Genomic DNA, 19,973 nt, shown 5'->3' on the forward strand with positions numbered 1-19,973 from the left:
GTTCTGGAACACAGCTTGGCATGTGCTCTATTACTATGGCTGTACTGAAACTGGAAAATAGTTTGCCTCTCTGATGCTGTTTACACACTATTTCTGTCGTGAATTGATTCTTTGACTGAGGGCTGAAATGTGCAGTTGTATGTGTGTATGTGTACGCATGTGCTTGTAAAAACTGAAATTGTAAGTTTACGACAGTTGTTCAGTACTCCATGGAAAAAAAATGAACAATATAACAGCATGTTTTTGGCACTGCTTATATGTTGTATATATATAAATAAATGTATGCATAAATACATAGTGAAGACAGATACCGCAATATTTGTGTTACACTGCAAGGATTTTCAAATGGCAAAACAAAAGCTTTTTCCATGTCCACAGAACTACATAAGTAGCTACATAAGTAGTGTATAACTACATAATAATTCATGAAGAATACACTACGCACAGGAGTTTTCAATGGTCAACAAAGGTGAACCCACCAACAATGTCAGCTGTCAGCAACAGTCTCGCTAAAAATACAGCATATGAGAACCAAACCAACACTAAACATTTATGCTGTGGAATGAGGGAAAGCTATTTTTGGATCCCACGCTGAAGTTAACTAGGTTAACTAGAAAATGAAGCAAGATTCTGGTAAATGCTTGTCTAAGGTCCCTGAATCGAGGTAGGGGTTCTCTTTCGACACAAGCCCTCCTGTTAACTTGGGAAAGACCTCCATCTTGTGGAACCATCTCAAACAATCTTTGTCACATTACATTTTCAGGCATCTCTGCCACGCATCTGCTAAATGTCCTACAATAATTTCCAAAGTAAATTTATTTAGATAGATAGATAGATAGATAGATAGATAGATAGATAGATAGATAGATAGATAGATGTAAATATGTACTAACACCTGAGGCTGAGTGTTAGGTAACCAGTAACTTTGAAGGTCATCCTGTTGGGTTTGTTGACACAAATAGGTTCTTGTAGGTGTTCACCAGAAACTTAAGGAATAAGTAGGTAAACATAGCCTATCTGTAACGCTGACTGACAGACGAACCAAGGCTTCGTGGGAAAAGACTTTACTTTCGCCTTGCACTCCTCCTTGCTTTCACAAGACAAGAATTTTAAAACGGGTTTTTCATTAACTATTTGTGCCGAACGCTTTGCAAAACAGTACGAATAATGCTATATTTAAGTGAAGTAATTAAACAGTTACCGTACAGAATAGTCGAAATAGAAAATACAAGCCAATCATGCCTCAGAAATCTGTAAAAGCAAACTAGACCAACCCATCAATTGTCTTTTTATCTGCCATTTATTTGTTGCATAACTGACGGACTTATATGAAAGGTTAGAATATTTTTTGACTCATTACAGCTGGGTATTTTTACTGTAACAATTCAGGGTAGGTACCTTGAAGGACAGTAGGTGGAATGAGTGCGCTTTGAACCTGCAACCTTAAACTTTAAGAACATATTCTTAATATTGCATATGGAAAAAAGCAAACTAACTGCACTAGTGACTAGTATCACGCGTCTGCTTCTAAGTTTCTGCTAATGAAATGCACACATTTGTATTTTTTGAGATGTACGTCGCTTTGGAGACAAGCATCCGCTAAATGAATAAATGCAAATGTAGCCATTCGGTCAATGTTTTAATACAATCCTTTTAATACGTCCTGCTCATAGACTATATATGACCACATCGACACAGACGTCGTTATCCGGATACAACAGCGACCACAATGCGAGTAAAGGCAGATGATCGCTGTCTGGTGGGCAGGTCCGCGCGACACCCGGATGTGCAGCCTGTCTCGCGGCAGTCGTCCTCCGCGGTTCCACGGAACTGGTAGCCGCGGGGTGGAGGGTTGGGCAGTGAGTGAGCGCGATCGCCCGCGAGCCCGCAGAGTCATCATGTCCTCGGCGCGCGGACCTCGCTGCTCAGCCCGATAGGAGGATGGAGGACGACCTGGTGTCCGAGGACGACGTGTGTAAGTGGCACGAGCTTCGCCAGCTGATGACCAGGCAGGTTGAGCCTCTGAGGCAACTAAAAAACACGTCGGGCACGGCTTCTGAGCGTCCGAACAACGCCGTTTTTTTACGTGATTATATAATATACATGATGCAAAATGTATGTCGGTGTTCACATTTTTATTACACCGAATTACTGAAATATCTGGTGCTTTTTATTATTTAATTGCACGATTTAATACATACTGATACAAGTACATTAAATCACCATTTTTGAGTTAGCTGTGCATACTCGTTACGATGAGCAAATGCTTGCCTTGCACGACTACATTTAATCATTTACATATCATATAAACACTTATTGGTGTCAGTTTTTTATTTGTTGCTATGGAAATCGGAATGATACCGTTACACTTCGAATTAAACGCTGATAGACCCCTGCTGACAGAGAAAGATGTAAACATGTTTATTAAAAAAGTAATCATTTAATATAATTTTATAATGAATTGAAATCATCTCCATTAATAATTATTGTTATCATTATTCATTTTTAATGTAGACAGACTCTTTTGTTGTAATTTACTTAATTTTTTCTACAATCTTTTGCCATACCCATATTACTGTATTTTCAAATCAGAGACCTTAATCTGAATCTTTTTAAAGTAATTTAAGTTAAAATGACTGTACTGTATTTTCCTTCACTGAATCACCAGAGCATAATGTGTAAGTGTGAAATGAAGGTGATTGTTCAGAGGGATCAGAGCGGAAATGAATTCGTGGTATATAATGTAAGGCGTAGGGTAAAAGATCACAGACCAGATCTCAGGCTATCTTGGAGTGAAAGGCTTGAACTAAAAGGAGAGCCCAGTTAAAACAAATCAAAAAAAGTCCTTAATAACTAACGAGAGAAACTTTACAAGTGCTAAGTGTGTGCCGTGAAGGAACTTCCCTGCGTTTGTCAGGCGTGTGTCCCCATCATGTCCTGTGTTCTGTGCCTCTCTCTCCCATCCAAGTGCTTCGGTCAGAGAAGGAATTCCATGATGCAGCAAAAAGAAACGACACGGTTAAAATGCTCGAGCTGATGAATAAAGGAGTGGACATCAGAGCAAAGAATAAAGTGAGTGTGTATCTTCACGTTCCGTCTTTTCATTGACAGGTAGCACTTGTGTCCTGCTGGTTCGTCACGCTGTGGAATATTAGCATTGTGTTCCCTTTGTCTTCAGCACTCTAGTACAGGAAGCCCTGCTTTTACTTTGGGGGAGTTTCTTTCCTGTTTCCTGGGATCATTTTTCTGTTTGCTTACTGCTACATGCAAGCAAAATGTTTTTCTTGAGATATTAAACTTCTTTTCTTACATTAGCCAGATCTAGACTGTCTCAACATTTGTAAACAAACAAGCAAAAAGGGACATGACCTCACTGACACTGATCCCAAGAATGTTTGTCTGAGTAAACTTACCGTTATATAAGAGATATGCTTTTTAACCAGTGAACATGTTTGGAAAACTAGGACAGGTTTTGTATGTATAATGCAAGTTTGTTCTGCTAATGAACCAAATTCATTGTGCATTAGTGCAAAAGGAAAGGCTTTCTCATTGTTTCCTCTAGAACAGGATGTCAGCCTTATTTTCACCGTAGTACTCTTTAAAAGCTGCTGTTCACATTTCCTCTGCATAGTTTCTGTAAGTTTCTGTAAGTCTATTAATTACAACAGTCATAGGGAAAGCAAAAAATCCAAGTGCTATGTCTAATCAGCTGTGGTGCTACCTGTTAAAAATAATGGTATGATTTTGTTTTTTCATTTTCGAAACTACATTAAGTATGAGTGTCAGCAGCACAGGTTGCAGCTGACTCAGACAGGTGTTGCAGCTATTAAAGCTGTCATGAAGTTGTCAGTGTGCAGTAACCACCTCCTCTGTCTGATGTCATGTTACGGCTCCCTTTGCAGATAGACAGGAAGGCGCTTCACTGGGCAGCAGGAAGGGGTAATGAGCAGGCGCTCCGTCTACTGCTGGAACATGACACTGAAGTGGATGCCGAAGACAGTGTAGGTCTCCCATACCCCAAACATATGCGATCTCTAGCAAAACTCACCTTGACACCAAGAGCCAATGATCACCTTCAGTTAGGAATAATTTGTGGATATTTTAGGGTTCTTTTAGTGTCCTGATACACATAATGGAAAACAACATCTTTTTCATTGATAAAATTAAATTGGCAGAGAATTTCACTGTCTTAAACAAATTCTGAGAGAAATTTTTCCGCTAAGTTCAGTAACTGGATGGATAGCCTGTAGGGCTCTGGTAGATAGAAGTGGTCAACAACGATCTTACATGACTTGACGGAGTCCCTCAGGAAAATGTAGCATTTCCAACTTCAGTGCAAAATATGCAATGACATTCAGTTCATCTGAATTCTTCTGCAAGAATACCCTTGCATTTGAGTTTAATTTGGGCAGAATGATTTTGTCCCCTTCCCCCTCCGGCCTTACGCCCTGTGTTGCCGGGTAGGCTCCGGTTCCCCGTGACCCCGTGAGGGACAAGCGGTTCTGAAAATGTGTGTGTGTGTGTGTGTGATTTGTAAGAAACTCGTATCCTCTCATTACAGGAGTTTCAGTCATGACACAATGGTGTTAATGTATGGGGTAGCAACAGTAAGACAGCTCATGTTTTCTGCAGGAAGTTATAATGTAAATTGTTGAACAGAAAGACAAAAAAGAAACTATAGGTTCCAAAGGAGATGGCGCAAATTGTGTAGTTTATATAGATCTGGAATAAAGAGAATTATATTGAAATTTTAAATAACGTGTTAACCCCAATGGGGGTGCAGTAGCGCAGTGGGTTGGACTGGGTCCTGCTCTCCGGTGGGTCTGGGGTTCGAGTCCTGCTTGGGGTGCCTTGCGACGGACTGGCGTCCCATCCTGGGTGTGTCCCCTCGCCCTCCGACCTTACGCCCTGTGTTACCGGGTTCGCTCCGGTTCCCCATGACCCCGTATGGGACAAGCGGTTCTGAAAGAGTAACCCCAGGGGGTGTGATAGCACAGTGGGATTGGCCGGGGCCTGCTTGCTGGTGGGTCTCGGGGTCAAGACCCCCTTGGGGTGCCTTGTGATGAATTAGTGTCGCGTCCTGGGTGTGTCCCTTCCTCCTCCAGCCTTGTGCCCTGTATTGCTGGGTTAGGCTCTGGCTTGCTATGACCCTGCTCGGTACAAGTGATTTCAGACTGCGTGTGTGTGTGTTTACCCCATGAAATTTAAACATTGAACGTGGGTTGGCTCAGTCTAATATGTAATAAAGTGAAATAATGTTTGATTTTCTGGCACAGTTTGGTATGAATGCCCTGCTGCTGGCTGCCTGGTTTGGGCACCTCAAGATTCTGCAGATTTTAGTTGCATCGGGAGCAAAGCTCAACTGTGAAAACAAGGTAGGCTGCTTTTTATTGAGGTATTCTACGTTTAGGATTTGTGTAATGTATTTAAATCTCAGTTTAATCAGTCATACAGCATTTACATTTCCTTCATAGTGTGGGTATGAAATTGATGGAAGAATTGTTGCATTGTTTCTCAATAAAAATGCATTTTCTTCAACAGAATGGGTTAAATATACTGCACTGTGCAGCCCTGAGAGGACACATAAAGGTGATAGAGTTTATCATGGAGGATCTGGAGGATGTGCGGCTCAACAGAGTTGACAAGGTGGGAATTTAGAATGTTCAGTTGACTGTTTCTAATGACCCTTTCAGTTTCTTCTGTGGTGTTACTCCAAGATAGCGCTTTAAAATGAGCAGCAAAATACTGTCTCACTAAGCAAATGAAAACAATCAACCAAACAAAATGCAATGTTATTATCCTGAAGGACTTTATTGTTAAACAGAGGCTCTTTATAAAATATTAATACCTGAACTGCCTCTCTGCACACTATAAATCCAGCATATAAGAGCTCAGACAATAAGTTGAGCACCGGTTATTTCTGTTTAGAGTCTTTTGCACAGCATTACTGATGCATTATATAAGTCAGCAGTACTGGGCACCTGTTTAAGGAACAATGTTTCAATGGGATGCACTGGTGAATGGCTTTGTATTTGTTGCAAGGTCACAGAACATACTGTAAAAGCAATTTATTTTATTTTCATTCAGAATATGTAGCTATGCACCTCGCTCTTTTTTTAATTTCCAAACTTTATTTAATAAAGTTATCAATAATAATAATAATAATACACACAACCAAAACAATACAATTAAAAATCCACAATCAAACAAACCCAACACCATTTTCTTACAGTTGGTCAACAGAATTACCAAACAACCATTACATAAAATACATTGTCAAGACAAAGTCTTTCCCATAACAATCCCTTTTCTGGCTTCAAAAAAAAGGACACTCTTGTGTCCTCTTTATTAGCATGACATGTGTAAAGACAATCCAAGAGTACCGCATGAGCCCTGGACTCCAGAACTTGACTGAGCTGTGTTTCATTTGCCCAGAATGTAATTAACATCATACTGTCACACGGTGGGAGAGCTGGGCAGGGCATCACGGCTGAATTTCTCACAATTGTCTCCTACAGACCTGGCAGCCATAAAGTCATGCAAACCCCTCCCTGTTTTGCAGTAGAATTTGAATTATTTTCTTTTTGTGTGGGTTTTGCTACATTTTTTTGATATGTGGTGGAGTCACTTTCAGCCTTAGATTTCCAACACATAAATGTATTTTCTAAGTCACCTGTATCACATACTTCCATATGAGGATTGGAATCCTGACCAGGGTGTATCCTGACTAGCTTGGCAACCTGTACTTCTGGGATAGGCTCCAGGCCAATGTGACCCTTACTTGGTCAAGCGGTTAGCAATAGTGAGTGTATGAAAGATTTTAATATACAGGCAATGTAAATCTTGTCCCTGTCTTATATTCTTGTACATCAGAGAATTGCAGAATGTACCCAGTAGATTCTTTGCCCTCTGTCTCTATAAATTTGCCTTTTTGGCAGTGCGTCAAGCAGTCTGGTATCTGGACCTTTAAGCTCAGCATTTATAAATGAGATGTTTCTCGATGTGTTATGGTCTCCCAGGACATGGGGCAGTGGTGTAGAGAAGAACCATTTCACAGTCTGGCGGGGAGTGAGCACAGTGTTGTCTGGCTTGAAAGAGAGTCCTCATATAAACACAGTTTTCTAACAGCAGTGTTCTGCCAGGAGCTATGTGTTTTTCTGCATTATTTTATCTGCTGTCTTACTGGGTTACTGCTCATGCAGCAAAGACACTTGTTCTGAACTTGTATCTCTCAGTCCGGCAAGACAGCATTGCATCTGGCAGTTGACAATGGACAGCTGGAAGTGGTGGAGTTCCTCATTGGTTCTGGCTGTGACCATGGGCTCAAGGACAGGGTAAGACCTTGCCCCCTTGGCTACTTTACACACACACACACACACACACACAGTCTAAACCGTTCGTCCCATATGGGGTCGCGGGGAGCCAGAGCCTAACCCGGCAACACAGGGCGCAAGGCTGGAGGGGGAGGGGACGCACCCAGGACGGGACTCCAATCCGTCGCAAGGCACCCCAAGCAGGACTCAAACTCAAGACCAACCGGAGAGCAGGTCTGGGTGAACCCACTGCGCCACCGCGCCCCCCTCAGTTACTTTATACTCTCTGGGATAAAAAAAACCCTTTAAATGCTTCTTTTTCCCTGAATGAAAGGCAACTGCAGCATCACAAGGGTATGCCATCTTGATGTTAGTATGGCTGGGATGAAGGAGCATAAGGGTGCAGATTTAGTTAAATACAATAAAATGCCTACTTCTGGTATTGTTTTACCACAGGAGATGAACACTGCACTGCATTTAGCTGCAAAGCAGGGCAATATTGAGGTGCTGCAGAGGATTGTGGAGACTGGAGTGGACCTAGATGAGAAAAACATTGTGAGTGGAAAAGGTGTAACAGCTTTGTGTGCCATGTGTGAAGGCGAGAGTAAAGCACATCTGACAAACATTACATGCATCACTATAAAGGTGTGTTGCCAGTTAGGTTTTGAGGAATTAGTCTAACTGCTATTCAAACCATTATGTCTATGGATGAACTTAAACCTCCCTAAAATATCCAAATGTATTGTGTAAATTATTTTTTGTTTATAGCTGTTCACCTTTACAATAAGGCAAACGTTATTGCTTGTGTGCTGTATGTGTTGTGTCATCATTATTAAATGTAGATATGGTATAATAATGAAATGTGTTCCTTCTGTAATACCATGTGAGGGTTTCTAAATGCTTATTCTTGATATTTCTGCACTAGGATGGAATGACCGCCTTGCATTTCTCTGCTGATGGAAATCACTATGAGTGTGTTAAGCTGCTGCTGGAATCCTGCTGTGATATCAACGCTCTCACAAATGCAAGTTTTATATATATGTGTGTAGTTAACATCTTGTTTATATAATAGTTTGATTTTGTTAATTTGATCATATTAATTGTATTTTTTCATCTGTAAAAGGTTGTGCTGACTGTTGTACTTCATCTGAGATCATCATGTGATTACTACACTGTACTCTTCAAGCACTGATGTACTGTAACTATCCTGGCATTCTCTCCGTGGTATAACAATAATATTTGGATATTTCAGCAATATGAACAAAAAGTTTTTGAATCCAATCCCTAGTTAAATAACCAGCCTGTGGAAATAACTAGATCATTAACAATGTAAACTGAATTCAAAGAGAGTTATATTTGATCATGATCTCTGGTGAATTGTAGCGAGATGGAGCTTGGCTGCTCATGTGTTTTCACTTTCCTTTCTGTTGGCCAGAAATGCCCTTCATTTTAATTACTTGTCTATTAATAGCATTCCTAACTCTTTTTATATTGTCACAGAGGAATAAGAATGCCCTTCATTTTGCAACCCAGCATGGCAGTGAGCAACTGGCAAAGCTCCTGGTGCAAGCAGGAATCAACACTGATGCTGCCGACAGCGTAACTGTTAAATTAATATATATAGCTCTGGATTTGCTTCAATCATTTGTCAGTCTTTTCTCAGAAATACTCTAGATATGGAATGAAAAAGCACTTACCTGTATATGTAGAAGTATATATTGATCAGCTACAACATTAAAATCACTGACAGGAGAAGTGAATAACATTATCTTGTTACAGTGGCACCTATATAATGGGCAGCAAGTGAACAGTCAGTTCTTGAATTTGATGTGTTGGAAGCAGGAAAAATGGGCAAGCGTAAGGATCTGAGCAACTTTGATGACAAGGGCCAAATTGTGATGGCTCGATGACTGGGTCAGAGCATCTCCAAAACAGCATATGTTGTGGAGTTTCCTGGTATGCAGTGGTTAGCACCTACCAAAAGTAGACCAAGGAAGGACAACCGGTGAACCGGTGACAGGATCATGGGTGCCCAAGGCTCACTGATGTGTGTGGGGAGCGAAGGCCAGTCCGTCTGGTCCGATCCCACAGAAGAGCTACTGTAGCACAAATTGTTGAAAACCTTAAGGCTGGCCATGATAGAAAGGTGTCAGAACACACAGTGCATCAGAGCTTGCTGCATATGGGGTTGCGTAGCTGCAGACCAGTCAGAGTGCCTATACTGACCCCTGTCTATCGCCGAAAGCACATACAATGGGCACGTAAGCATCAGAACTGGATCATGTAGCAATGAAAAAAGGTGGCCTGATCTGATGAATCACATTTTCTTTTATATCATGTGGATGGCTGTGTGTGTCATTTACCTGGGGAAGAGATGGCAGCAGGATGCACTATGGGAAGAAGGCAAGCTGGTGGAGGCAGCGTGATGCTCTGGGCAATGTTCTGCTGGGAAACATTGGGTCCTGGCATTCATGTGAATGTTACTTTGACACGTATCACCTACCTAAATATTGTTGCAGACCACGTGCACCCCTTCAACAGCATTCTCTGATGGCAGTGGCTTTTTCAGCAGGATAATGTGCCCTACCACACTGCAAAAATTGTTAAAAAGTTCAAGGTGTTGACCTGGCCTCCAAATTCCCCAGTTCTCAATCCGATCAAGCGTCTGCGGGATATACTAGAAAAACAAGTCTGATACATGGAGGCTCCACCTCGCAACTTACAGGACTTAAAGGATCTGCTGCTAATGTCCCTGTGCCAGATACCACAGGACACCTTCAGAGGTCTTGTGGAGTCCATGCTTTGAGGGGTCAGAGCTGTTTTGGCAGAACGAGGGGAACCTACACAATATTAGACAGATGATTTTAATGTTGTGGCTGATCGGTGCATGTGTCCTGGGTACAGGTGGTGAGGTGGTCACAGGAATGTTAGCATAAACAAAAATATCCAATTTGTAATCAGAATATCAAAATAAGCAAAACGGGTAAGCATCATGACGTAAACAATGTAAGGAGGGACATTTACTTTCATTACTTATTGTGTAGCAGAAGAAAGAACTTTCTGGTTCCAGTTTCAAAAAAATTGACATCATCATGAAATAGAGCTCTAGTTGAACAGGTTCAGGATATCTGGTGTATTCCGTGCATCCGAGTTCATTGTGGATGCACACAGATCTTTGAACGCTTCATTTTGTGTTTCTGCAGCAGCAAGTCACCACGCTTCACATTGCTGTGCTCAAGAACTACACAGAAATAGTGAGGCTTCTCATCGATGCTGAGTGTGACCTGGACCTCGCTGACAGCGTGAGTGTTCTCTTTAGTAATGAATTTATACATGGTTTGGTTCATACCAGTGAAGTCGTTCCCCCCCCCACAAAAAAAAAAAAATTTAATGGAAGACCACTTCAGAAAGCACACAGTTAACTGATGTTCCCCATGATTGTAGCTTAGGTAATCTTAGATCACACAAAGTAACATTTGCTGAAAGTTCATCTGGTAAAAAGAAAATGCTTTCATAGAGGCAGCAAACAGCCTTGCACATAGCAGCGGAGCACGGACGACAGGACGTCGCGGAAAAGATTCTCATTGCTGGGGTCAATCTCCGCTTGCTTGATAAGGTATTCAAGCATTAGAAATATTTGTGTTTTTTCATTGGTAACTATGGTTTGTCTCTCATACACTGTAACCCCATCTGGTAGTAATGAAAAGCATTTTATGGTGTTACATTTGCCCATGTCCTCATTCTTTCAGCAAGGGAAGACATCTTTGGATGTTGCAGCAAGAGGAAACCATGTCAACCTGGTCGATATGATTATTAAAGCTGACAGGTTTTATAAGTGGGAAAAGGCATGTGCATCACTTCAGATACCCTATAGATTGCACTTTTTGTGTAACATCTCAAGACCCATTTTGTCACTGACTATCAAGGAATATAATCCTGCTGTTCATATCCACATGGCAGGACAATTTGAACAGTGACTCAGACTCCTGCGTGGGGAGAAACCTGACCTTTAGGCAGGATCACCGGTTAGAAACGCAGCATATCCGTTCTGTCCTGTGGAGACTGGCCACCAAGTACCTGAAGCCCAATGAGTGGAAGAAGCTGGCCAAGCACTGGAGGTTCACCGAGGCACATATCCGAGCCATAGAACAGCAGTGGACCGGTGAGAACCTGCATCTGGAATGTCACTGTAAAAATTGCACTCACACACAGTTGTGCAAATCCAAGTTCTTCAGATAGCGACATGAGAATCTTTGCACTGCGGAATTTGGTCTCCAGTGCAGCAGATAGGTTTTGTTTGTATTTGTTAGATGTTTAATTGAGCTGTGATGACAAGAACAAGTTAACATTATTTTTTTCAACATTTAAAGGTACTAAAAGCTACAAGGAGCACGGACACCGCATGCTGCTGATTTGGTTGCATGGAGTAACAATTGCAGGCAAGAATCCAATCAAAGGTTTATATGAGGGCCTCGTGGGCATCTCTAGAATAGATTTAGCAGGTGAGTCAAGTGACCAACTGCTGATGGTCTTTTTGGCTGTTTCTCAGGAACAATATGTGGTGTGTTTATCTGAGTAGTTAACATTCACAGTACAAGTACTTCTGCTACTCATCACTACAAATTGTGGTTTTTTTTATTGCTCCCTTTTTTATTCCTTTCTTTAACAGAAAGCATAAGACAGAAGGCTAATGCAGATTCAAGTTCCCCAAAGAAATGTAGCACAATGTAAGTAAAGCATTCCTAAAGACACAGCAGGTTCTTCACAACTTTTAACTGTTTACCAAGAAAAGGCTATGCAGGCTCTCAGGTTCCAGCCTTCATCCAAAAAAAAAAAAAAAAAAAAGTTGCACTGAAGTTGAAAATTATTATTATTATTTTTTTTTTTACAATTCAAGTAAAACTAAGTGCCATGCAAAAACTACAGCAACATTGGCATAAAGTGCTCCATTCATTTCTGCCAAAAATTTGTAATACCCAGTACCTAATACTGAATAGGATTAGGTATTGGATAATATGGACTATATATAGACTGATTAGGTAAAAGATGGAATGCAAGCCTGCTCAAACTGTTAGACTCCAAGATGAGTGTTTTTATGTAACAGATTTTTTTTTACTTTTTAACATCTAAGTAAAGAGAGTGTTCGATTAAATTGAAAGATGAGTTATTTCAGCTCTGCAGCAAAAAGGGCTACTGATATATTTACCATTCCACCGGTACTATATTCTCCTGAAATTTCTCTGACAACACTATTTTGCAACTCAAAGGCTACTACAGTTGTGTGCCAATTAAAAAAAAAGTTGACTTTATCCAATCAAATATGCATTTTTAAAAGAAAAAACAGTTATGATTATAAAACTGTAAAATGATGAACTGGGACAGATTAATACTGCTGGTATATTCTCACAATTGATGTTTATCTTTGGACTTCAGCTGTTTACCTCCCTAACAGTATTTGGATAATTAAGAAAGCTGTCGTGGATAACAACACTGTCGTACTTAGTATCTGTTGGTCTTTCAGTATTTTCAGTAAAAGTAAATGTTTTTGATAAGTTAAAACATGAATACACTGTCAGAATGAAATTACTTTTGTAAAAAGCAAATTATGCACTTATCTAATTTGAAAATCACTGCTGTCTATACAGTAGGATTTTTCAGAAATAAAACATTTTATACTTTAAAAGCTGTCAGTCACATTTATCCAGAACATTAGGCTTTTGTGAATGTTAGCTATTTTTTAAAAATTCTGCAGAGATGAGTACTAATACTCAAATCATTAATATCTATGTGGATAATATACTCATTTATACAGACATGCTGAACACTGAAACTCAGTTAAACTGAAACTCAAACTACAAACCAAGCATTTAGTCTTAAAAACAAGAGTGCTATCAATTCAGTTATGGTTAAATATAAAAGTCTCCACTGAAGCCTAACATCAAAATATTTGTAGACAGACCATGAACATATCCTAAATAGCTTCACACATCAAAAACCAAGCATGAGTCCCTGATGTGCCTAGGCCTAGCAAAATATGTGATTGAAGTGTGTGTGTGTATAATATATATATATATTATATAAAATCCAAAACAATATTTAGAGTTTTACCTTTTTTCTGACATTCAAACTGTTTCTGTTGTAACTATTTTTTTTTTTTTTAGGAGAGCCCATCTTGCACTGCAAATTAAACAGTCTTAAAATTATTACCACAAACTGCTTGAGGCAAACATACATGCAATTTGGTGTATATTAAAATTTAGGATTTAATTTTAAGAAATGCAAGAAAACCAGTTTTATACCCAACACTGATTAGTCACTCCTGTAAGTGCCCAAGTGTCCAAACCCAAAATGATTATGTAGAAATGTTTTAAATCTACAGGTCTCATTGTAGTGATTCAGCATTATAACAGAAGCACAAAAAAACAGCCAGAATCAAATCAGAATAAATAATCAAGGCTATTATACTCCCAATGACAAAGCTATTCAGAATTTATATTTTATCATATATATTCCTCATTAAGATTGAATCACTTTGATCAGTGCAAATTCAGTTTATTAACAAAAGTCTGCTGCCTCTGTAGTGGCTTAAATGCCAAAACAAACCAAAGGAAGAAAATTAAAGTGCAAAAAAGTACAAACAAGGCAAAGAGGTAAAAAAGTTGGCATCAAAACAAGTTTCCTCTTAAATTGATATAACCAGTTTCTAGTTATTTACAGTAATGATTCCTAAAGTGGTTGTTTTTGTAAAGTAAAAATTGGATCCAGAATTTAGTTCCAGTTTAGACCATTTTCAGTACATTTAAAAAAATCAGTTTCAGAGTTAAGTGATGGATTTTTAATCATCTGTAATAGATCCTTTCTGGATTTTCTGGAGTGTCTGCTGGTAAAGGTATGACCATGGGTGCATATCCATCAAACTGTGAACTGACCCAGGGAAGGCAGGTTTTACTGGTCCTCATCGCTGTCCATGCTGTTATTCAGGTTCAACTTCTGCACCTCCAGCTCCTCTGCACTCACCATGGCTGGATTGATAGCTGCATATCTTGTACCATGGAACTGGCGTAAATGAATCTGTACAACATGTTCAAATCAAGGAAAACATTTAGCCCATAGATCTACAAAGACCTCGGGGGGGGGAAAGAGATCTGAAATGTAAGCTATCACAAGCTCTTTTCGCTGCAAAATTACTCTAGGAAAAAGTAGGTTTTCTGTGAACTTCACACTCCATTTGGCTAATAAATGTAAAAAGCAGACTTTAAACATTCCTAACTAGGCAATTATATACATTTCATATTGAGAAGTACAAAGCTTTCGTTTAACTTTTTAAAAAGGTGCATGCCCAGCTGCCAGACATGTTGGCTTTGACATGATGATATCAGTTCCCCTTTATAAAAGTACACCAGCTGGAAAACCCATCAGATTTTTTTTGTTCACATAAAGTAGTGTTTAATTTTCCTCTAACATTTTACAGTTAATGGTGCAGTTCAGAAGCTGGAATTTACACAATTTTCAGTAAAACAGTATGATTCATTCAGGACAGGGGATCTCCCCATTTAGTATTCTCCAGCAGTTATGTGGCTGATACAGCTGTAATCATAAAAACTATTATAAAACAATCTACTTCCAGCTCTATAACTTGTATCAAGGACAAGGAGCAAGTAGCAAGGTTGCAAAGCTCACCTGTATATAAAGATTAACTTCTGCACTCCTGCAAAGGTATGGGAAGTTGCCACCTGTTTTAAGGTGAGCTCTTCTGGCATTTGGGTATAGCTTATACATTTCCTCTTTTGCTTCATGTGACAGTGCACTCTGATCAAACACCTGGGAGGAAAAATACTATACAATTAAATTATAAAAAGAGGATTTAAACTCTGATAGTCAATTATTGCACTTAAAGCAACATGCTAAAATCCTGAACAATAACAACTTACATCCATAATGGTGACTGTGACGTCTTTGATTTTGTGAGGCTCCACATATGAATTCTGGCAGTTAAGTGTCAGTCGTGAAGCTAGCTCACTCTGGTTCAAACTCTCCAGCTGCCCTCCGATCAAAACAAGAAATACACAGAACATTTATCTTCCAGTCAGACAGGAATATGGAGCACATTATATTTTCTGTACTTGTCTTTCTAAAGACTTTTGTTATTACTTTTTCTTGCCGTCAGCAACATTACGCCTCCTATAGGGGCATCAGCTGTCAGCTCATTAAGAAGGCAACTTAAATTATTTTTTAAATTTCAGACATTTTGTACCATCTTCATATACAGCGAGTCAAGATGTGCATGGATATGTAACAAAGAATTCTGCACCAATTTTATCTACATAATAGCTGCACTGTGAATTTTGAACTAAAATCTTTCCAGTTCATTTTTATGGTTTGTGGAAAATTTCAAATCAGTGAATGACATGGTTGACAGTAAATAAATTGCTTTCATTCTCTACATCCTTTACTTTCAATTTCCTAATGATTCCCTAGGAAAATAATCATTGTCATTTGTGCTTTAGTTAAAACTGGTAGCCATCAATGTCATCAATGTATGAAGTATGATGACACATTTATGTGAACATGAAACCTGAAAAAAAAAAAAACACAGCATTTACCTTACCCGATCAACCATGAAATCAATTGCATCTGCCATTTTTGGATCAACAGATCCTTTTGCAAAGTTCCCAAGAACAATCTTCTTCAACATAAAGGCAGGCATCAGCCAAAAACTAAAGCAAAAGAAAAAAAAAAGTTATTAATCAATGCCTTTTATACATGCACTGAATCTTTGCAACACTTCAGCTGTCTAATTACAGTGATGCCATGAAGATACAGTACTGAACAGGAAAGGTTAACATTACCTGTTAGCTGTCCAAGTCTGGTTAAAGATCGATGTATCACTGAAGGAGTTACACAGGATGAGAGAGTGTACTCTAGGAGAAGTATGTGTGTACTCTGCAAACTTCTGGGCTAAGAAGCCTCCCAGAGATGCACCAAATATATGGACCTTTAACATAAGGATCAAATATTAAAATTATTTTAAAAAATACAGACATAAAATTGGTATTGGTATGCATGTCATAGCACTGTCATGTTACTGTAAAAATTACAATAGCTTATTTTCAATATGGCTAACCTTATCCAACTGTAGATGATCAAGTAGCTTCCTGAATCCATCACAGAACTCCAGGAGATTCCAGTAAACTGGGTACTGAAGCTGGTAGAAAGTATAACAAAATGGTACATTTTTGTCTGTAGTGTTTTACAATGAAACATGGGGATGTTCTCTTTTTTCCCCTGATAAGTTAAAACAGATTTTCAAATAACAGTACTGATTATCATTGCTCATTCTGCCTGGAAAGTACAAAAACAGTAAAAACATGCTGTTTGATGAATAGCCATTCTCAGTTCCCAAAAAGGCAGCTTTACTCATTTTAAAGAGAGACATGAGAAACAACCCGTGTTACATGCTACTTGTGTGAAATATTTAAAAAGCTATTTAAAATGACAATGTTAATTCTCATTTTGTTAAAGGTTAATGTAAGCCTGTTACAGATAACTTAAACAGGTAATGACTCTCACAACAGAAAATATATTCTCTTCCACACTTGCACTTCAGAGCTACATATGGAACCCTGACCTGTGAGTGTGATGTGTATGCCATTTTTTGGACGCAGTACTCACTGAGATGACCCTGTATCCCCAGCCTGTAAGGGCTAGGACCTGCTGGAAAAACACATCAGCTGTCCCACTGACTGCTGGAAAGAAGATAATAGGGCAGCGGACACTTTTTGGACCAGCGTCATATAGCGACCAAACCTTGCTGTCGTCGTCATCTACAATAATCTGCACGTGAACAAGAAGAACCAACCATCACAAATAATGCCCCACAACTTCAGAGTTTACAAATCAATCATGTATTTCTTAAATCTCAAATGACATGGAATATACAGTATATCTGATAAAATGATGTGATAAACATGATATGAAGAACATGAGAAACTCTTGAGTGATTATCAAGCATTTTGATCACTAGATGACACTACCTATATTCCCATCACAGAAACTATGTTGGCAGCAGATACACACAAGGAATACTTACTCTTTTCAGTGGGACTGTGCTTCTGAACCAGTTGTAGTCAGGAGACACTCTTATTTCCTCCATTTCTGGTGCAAAGAAGGTCACAAACAGTCAGCAGGGAACCTGGGAACAGGGATCTATACAGCTGAAGTGTGACCAGAGGCAAAGGCACATAAGCTACTCACTGACACTGGCCTATCATAATCTATCACAAATCTCATTTATAGCTTTTTTTTTTTAAGCTGATGCAGTTTATATTTAAAAAATTAAATTAAAAAATACACAAAGACTGCGTAGATTTTATTCTTCTTACAGCCACCAGTTTTCTATATGCTTTCTACTCATTCCTTGAACAAGAAATTCACAGTAATACACATCAAAAAAATACATGATGACATATTTCGGTGTTAAACTAATTACCACGGATGAAAATTAAATAAAAACGCAATTTTTTAAAAAAAAATATAGTTTGGCAAAAGCAGTACGGGATAAGTACCTGAAGTCTTTTAATTAAAAGACGAGTCGTTTAAATGCCACATATGCTGATTTGTGTTGTCAGTTTATAAAAAAAAAAAAAAAAAAAAAAAAAAAAAAAAAAAAAAAAATCTGCTTTAACTTAGAACTCGTACATAATCATGTTAACACACCGCAGAAATTTGTGACAAAACGTCCGCTCAGCTCCAGCCACAGAGAGACTTGGGCGCATTCTCACACGCAACTAAAGGTACCTTTCACGTTTGGAATTGACACGCATCAGTACGGCAATTTTTTTTTTTATTTCACAGAAAGGCCAATGTCAATGAATATCTTTTTTCCGCCAGTCACCATGGTCCATGGTTTCTTTTCCTATCCAGATTCCAGCCTGAATCAGTTAGTGATTGACTGCCGTGCTTTAAGTTAAGTATCCATCCGCCGGATCCTACGACGCCGGTATATCTGTCTGCCTAATCAATCAGAAAAGTAACTACAGCTGAGTCCCCAGAACGAAGCCAGAAAAACACACCGAGTAGTACCGTACTGAGGATAGCATACAAGCTGCGCAGCTCCCAGCTTCAGCCACCAGAAAACATAGCCCTGTTTCGCTCAGCGAAGACCAGTCATCTGACAGCTCTTATAGGCACTTCCGTGTTTCCCATTAAGGCCCCGCCCCCTTAATGACGCTAAGCCATGTGAGTGAAAGACAGCTTGATAGACACTTCCCGGATTTCACAAACGAGAGACGACAAAGAGTACTACTGTATATAATTAACCTTGTTTTTTATTTGTCAAATATTTATATACATAAATGTAAATGTAGTAACTCAAAGCCTGTCTTTCCCCGGGTTGTAAAAGAAATTAAACATTATAAGAACACTATACTTCTACTTTCTAAAAACCCCAAGTAGTGAGAACTGTGCTTCTAACGTCTTACCCATGATGATGACGAATAAGTCTTTATTTTCTTTTTCTATACATTTAAGTTTTTATATTTCTTTTTAATTTATTTACTTGTTTATTGTTGTGTATTTATTTATTTTTAAATGTTCTTTTCTTTGTGTATCTCCTGGCATTATTGTTTGTTGTAATATTTGGATCTGGTTCCGTGTTCTCTTTATGATAACTTTTGTAATTACCGCTTTTGTCAATAAAGTTTCTTTTAAAAAAAAATGTATGGACACTTTCTCTTATGAGACCCCACCCACTTGTACGTCACATCCATGCGCAGGAAGTGGAGTTGGCTTCGATATAGCGTTTTTAAGCTCTCGTGTTAAAATGTAAAGCACTTTTACCATGAAGACAAGTAGCCAACAGCCCTGTAAAATACAGAACTAATTTCCAGCTGTATACATGGGTAAATCATTGTAGATAGCTTAACAATGAAAATCGCTTTTGAAATAATCGTCAGAATGTAATTCAGCATTAAATACTAGAATAATCATACCCTTGCCTTGTCCAACAAAAATAAAGGAATTTTAATCGCCAAACATATGATATTTCCAAATGGGAGGACGTTCGTTACGAAGTTTTATCTTCACTTGAGAATTGAATAATAATACAGATCTTTTGTCACTACTCTGTGTCTACAGCAACATATTTCCTTTTGTCTGTTATGTTTTATTATACCCGAGGTTAGTTCTTGAACACGGTCATTAGATTTAATAGGAAAGACGTAGAAAAAATGTTTTAAATGTATACGAGAACTTGTTTATCTTCAGTCATGAGCTAAGGCAAATTTTTAAAAACTTAACGGATAAAAAACAGAGGCTAAGCTGTCACTTAGTAGGCGTGTCTTACCTTCTACCTCCAATAAATGTGGTATTATTTAGAGTATAGATATTCTCACAACTGTAATATAGTTGACTCACACAACTGCTTCCGTGTTACGTTTTGTGCGACGATGCGGTACAAAAGTGATTAACCAAAAATGTTGACATTAATATAATCCAAACTTATTGCAAAACAATTGTTAAAATTGTTTTGTACAAACTAAAATTCACCCACAATGTGTTTATGAAATTTACTTGAATGGCAAAGACACACTTATTTTTGTAAACAATCAGAATGTGGGAAGATTTCTGCTTTACTTGTAAATGCATACGTAGTATAATATA

At 38.8% G+C, this 19,973-nt stretch overlaps 2 protein-coding genes across 5 annotated transcripts; one reads left to right on the forward strand and one right to left on the reverse strand.

Annotated features, from left to right (window-relative positions):
• The first annotated feature begins 1,768 nt into the window (after positions 1–1,768).
• Positions 1,769–12,147, forward strand: ankdd1a (ankyrin repeat and death domain containing 1A). Of its 2 annotated transcripts, none has more exons than XM_018763195.2 (15): positions 1,769–1,975; positions 2,969–3,072; positions 3,903–4,001; positions 5,277–5,375; positions 5,542–5,646; positions 7,236–7,334; positions 7,770–7,868; positions 8,239–8,337; positions 8,814–8,912; positions 10,517–10,615; positions 10,831–10,929; positions 11,063–11,158; positions 11,274–11,475; positions 11,684–11,815; positions 11,983–12,147. In XM_018763195.2, the coding sequence occupies exons 1-15, from the start codon at positions 1,942–1,944 to the stop codon at positions 12,042–12,044; spliced, it is 1,527 nt and encodes a 508-aa protein (XP_018618711.2). In that variant the 5' UTR covers positions 1,769–1,941; the 3' UTR covers positions 12,045–12,147. The 2 variants fall into 2 exon arrangements, with proteins under 2 accessions (XP_018618711.2, XP_018618712.2); XM_018763196.2 differs by having other exon boundaries at positions 1,943–2,009.
• Positions 12,148–13,468: 1,321 nt separating this feature from the next.
• spg21 (SPG21 abhydrolase domain containing, maspardin) lies at positions 13,469–18,796 on the reverse strand. 3 transcript variants are annotated; one of them, XM_018763396.2, is made up of 9 exons: positions 18,401–18,796; positions 17,404–17,468; positions 16,986–17,147; positions 16,438–16,518; positions 16,163–16,308; positions 15,922–16,030; positions 15,245–15,352; positions 14,994–15,134; positions 13,469–14,384 (listed from the first exon to the last, which is right to left on the reverse strand). In XM_018763396.2, the coding sequence occupies exons 2-9, from the start codon at positions 17,464–17,466 to the stop codon at positions 14,259–14,261; spliced, it is 936 nt and encodes a 311-aa protein (XP_018618912.1). In that variant the 5' UTR covers positions 17,467–17,468; positions 18,401–18,796; the 3' UTR covers positions 13,469–14,258. The 3 variants fall into 3 exon arrangements, with proteins under 3 accessions (XP_018618912.1, XP_018618910.1, XP_018618911.1); XM_018763394.2 differs by having other exon boundaries at positions 18,386–18,796; XM_018763395.2 differs by having other exon boundaries at positions 17,404–17,505; positions 18,386–18,796.
• Between the last annotated feature and the right edge of the window lie 1,177 nt (positions 18,797–19,973).

This window comes from Scleropages formosus, chromosome 11 (assembly GCF_900964775.1).
Source record: "Scleropages formosus chromosome 11, fSclFor1.1, whole genome shotgun sequence".
Classification (NCBI taxonomy): Eukaryota; Metazoa; Chordata; class Actinopteri; order Osteoglossiformes; family Osteoglossidae; genus Scleropages; species Scleropages formosus.